The sequence below is a fragment of the Dendroctonus ponderosae genome, unplaced genomic scaffold (assembly GCF_020466585.1).
Source record: "Dendroctonus ponderosae isolate FM_Combo_2020 unplaced genomic scaffold, Dpon_F_20191213v2 Dpon_F_20191213_8, whole genome shotgun sequence".
Lineage (NCBI taxonomy): Eukaryota > Metazoa > Arthropoda > Insecta > Coleoptera > Curculionidae > Dendroctonus > Dendroctonus ponderosae.
The window spans coordinates 12,190,290-12,193,659 of NW_026019016.1; the positions used below are offsets into that span (position 1 = coordinate 12,190,290).

General features: G+C 45.4%; 1 protein-coding gene across 1 annotated transcript in view; it reads left to right on the forward strand.

Annotated features, from left to right (window-relative positions):
- Window positions 1-3,370, forward strand: part of LOC109545743 — a gene marked incomplete in the record, with an annotated part of 6,005 nt that continues 2,635 nt past the window's right edge. Inside the window, 8 exon segments of the mRNA XM_048668832.1 lie at window positions 1-84; window positions 137-520; window positions 571-2,236; window positions 2,291-2,411; window positions 2,523-2,615; window positions 2,675-2,850; window positions 2,902-3,105; window positions 3,164-3,370. Of these exon segments, the coding sequence (XP_048524789.1) occupies window positions 2,169-2,236; window positions 2,291-2,411; window positions 2,523-2,615; window positions 2,675-2,850; window positions 2,902-3,105; window positions 3,164-3,370 (869 nt within the window).

The following is a 3,370-nucleotide window of genomic DNA, read 5'->3' on the forward strand; positions in this document are numbered from 1 at the left end:
ATAGAAATTCCTCGCATCGATCTGATGAATGAAATGCAAGATCTGCTTCAATTGAAGTTGGACACGCCCCCAGTGGATCGCTCGGTAAAATCCCAACACTCCCAACTGCGTTTTGAAGCTAATGTGGCGCTTTCAGCTGAAACCTGTGCGCAGTTTGGAGAACATCAAAAGCTCCAACAGTTCTTCGGCCAGCCCGGAAAAATGGGCGCTGCCGCCGCCGCGCCCCACGTTGCCCTCTATGTCTTCGCTGTCTTCAACCCAAAGCCGGTTTTACCATTCCAGCCACCATCGGGATACCCGCAACCTGCTGCAGTCGCCCCAGGACGAGTCGTTTGAGTCTCCACCTGAAGCAGCTGCGCGAAAAGTGCCCCAACTGGACGTAATGAACAGTTCAAAGCCCTTCGTTGTTGCGGGCGGGCGCACTGAGAATGGCGATCCGGTTTTCTTCCTCGCCAATAAAAGCCAAGTGAACGTAGTGAAGCTCACACCTCCAGCCCAGTGTTCAACCAGTAGACGAAAGGTACAAATTTCACCGAAACCGACCCAGAATAACCATAACTTTACTTCCAGCCAACCGATGTCACAGAAGATCTCATCTGCCTGGACACTGCTTCGGACCTGGACGATTTCGACCCGTTAAAGTCATCGTCTTCGTCCTATTCAACGCCAACTGATAGCCAGGTGCCCCCGATGAGTGTCCTGAATCCTCTGTACAATTCGTCCTACGAGAACCATGAAATCATGTCGAATGGAACGCTGATACACAACACTTCAAGCTTCAGCAGGCAGGATCAGGATTTGCTGCAGGATTACGGGCTTCATTTCAACTTCAGTGCGGAGACTCAAAGCGGTTTTGATAGTGGTGCATCTGCTGAACCGAGGCGAATCAATACGCAAAAGCAATGGACGAAGTTTGATTAATCAATCAGGCTTCGATTGTTGAAACCGCGCGTTTTTTGGGTCGCCACAGGCCAATCTTCACCGATATTAATTAGTCTTCAGGGATTCAAGAATATCAGTTTGCTCTTTAGCTGGACGCAATTTGAACGTTAGTCAATTAACTAAATTATCACTTGCTTTGGAAGGTTTTACATTGTGATTGAGCTTGGTGGACCAAGCAAGCCTAAGTAACAGTCCTAAATTGTTTTAGTTAGCAAATTAAGTGTAGCAATTAAGCCTAAATTCACTTTTTCATTGTGATGGCCTAAAGCCCGTGTCCCATGCATCCGTTTATACGATGGTACGATGATACGAAAGTGTTTCTATTGGTTGGAGGTCAATTCGTGCTACGTTCGTAAGACGGCGGATGAATTGACAGATCTCCAACCAATAGAAACACTTTCGTACCATCGTACCATCGTATAAACGGATGCATGGCACACGGGCTTAAGCCTAATATTGTTATATCGGGTCGAAATTTGACAACAGATTTTATTACGTACTGATCGCATTCGCATGAACAAACCGTAACATCCAGTTATTAATTTTAGTGATATATAAAGTAATTTTAATCGAGATACATATTTTTAAACATTTTATAAAATTAACAGTGTAACGTAATTTATTTAGGTAGGACTTGTGAGTGATTTTCCGAAGATTAGGGGAGACATTGATTGTTGTTCACATGCAAAATATCAACAATTTTGGATAAAACTCCAACTTCCACTGGGAAAATTGCCATTTTTTGCTTCCAGGAATTATGTTAAAAATAACGCAAATTTTTAACCCAGTTTGCACGGTCTGTTGAAGCACTCGCTTTTTGCGTAGGTAGTAACTTTGATAAATCCTGCGAATATACATAAACAGCGCAACTCGTTGCTAGTTGATTATAAAGACCAGACAATGCATCAACTTAAGATTAGAAAGCACTGTATCTGTTTATGAAGTAATTTTCCGTTATTATCTGTACAGACTTAGCTGTGATATGAAACATTTTATATTATATTTCAAATGTTTACAATTAATTTGTTTGTTTACACACATATTAAATAAAAATTGTATTATTGAAAATCGGCTTCGTTCGAATTCCCGTCCCTGGAACGAGTTTTAAACGTGTTTTACCCAGTTTGGTCTAAAGATATCGTGTGCAAAACGGCAACTCTGCAGCGTCCCTGTTTCCCAAACAGATCAATACAGTCCCTAGCAGGAAACCCATAAGAAGTCCAACAATGACCGACGTGCAGAATGGATTGCCGCCCGGTTGGGACTGCAAATTTGATGAAAATTCCGGAAAATTGTAAGACGAATTTGGTGCTTGAACTTAGCGCTCATCAATGTGCATCTATTTCAGCTATTACATACACCATTACAGTCGCATCACCACCTGGGAAGACCCCAGAATTCGGCATCGGGGGGCTCAAGCCCCCCTGAAACAATGCCAGAGTATCGCAGTGGAACACATTCCTCTACAGGTAAGAACACCTGCGGCAAACCTTCAACTCTATGTGCAGAAACAACTGGAATCACGCATGAGGAATGATTCTGATCACTGCCGTCACGTCTATGTTTTTGTGTTTTTGCAGCACAGATCACCGGACCTCAGAAGAAATTCTGTGGTTCACCCCAGTCACTCACCCCCAATTCAGGCTTTCCTGCTGAATTCACGTCACTTCCAGGTACCCGTTTGATTAGCGCCCTTTCCTGTCTGAGCTCTTGATATTTCCAAAACGTTTAGGAGCCCAAACCTGCAGCAAGAAGCCCGTTTACATTGAGAAGCGCCAAGGTTCCAGATCACCCTTCCACTAACGAGCGCTATGATAGTAACGGAACTTCCGTAGATGATCCCGTTGCAAAAATCAGCGCCATGTTTCCCACTGTTTCCGAAACTCATATCAAACTGCTGCTCAATAAGTGAGTGAAATTGCGGCGGAGTGCGGGGAATCTGCAGCTAATCCTTTGCAGGTATTTGAACCGGGAGGCCTTGGTGATCAGCGCTCTCCAAGTGGAGAAACACCCCATCACCACCCCAGGGCCCTTTTCAACGCCGCCCCCGCAACGAAACCTCCAAAACACGGTCAAGGAGGCTCTATCGAGGACAGGGAGTCCACGATTTGGCGCGTACAGAAGCTCCCCAAACCCCCATTCATCCCCCAAGCTAAAGCTAAGGTGACGAGCCCCGATTTGCCCAGGGTTGCCTCGCAACTTCAGCGCGATTCCCTTGCAGGTACATGAAGTCGATATTTCCAAACGCCGATGAGACGCTGATTCTGGAATGTTTACAAAACAATGAGAACAGCATTCAAAAGACGTCCGAAACGCTAAACGAAAAGGGCTACAGCAAGAGGGACACTGTGAAACTGGCGACGCCCAAACCAGACCCCAAACTTGGCCAGGCTGACAAAGTGAAAACTCCCTCGCCGCTGAAGACCGG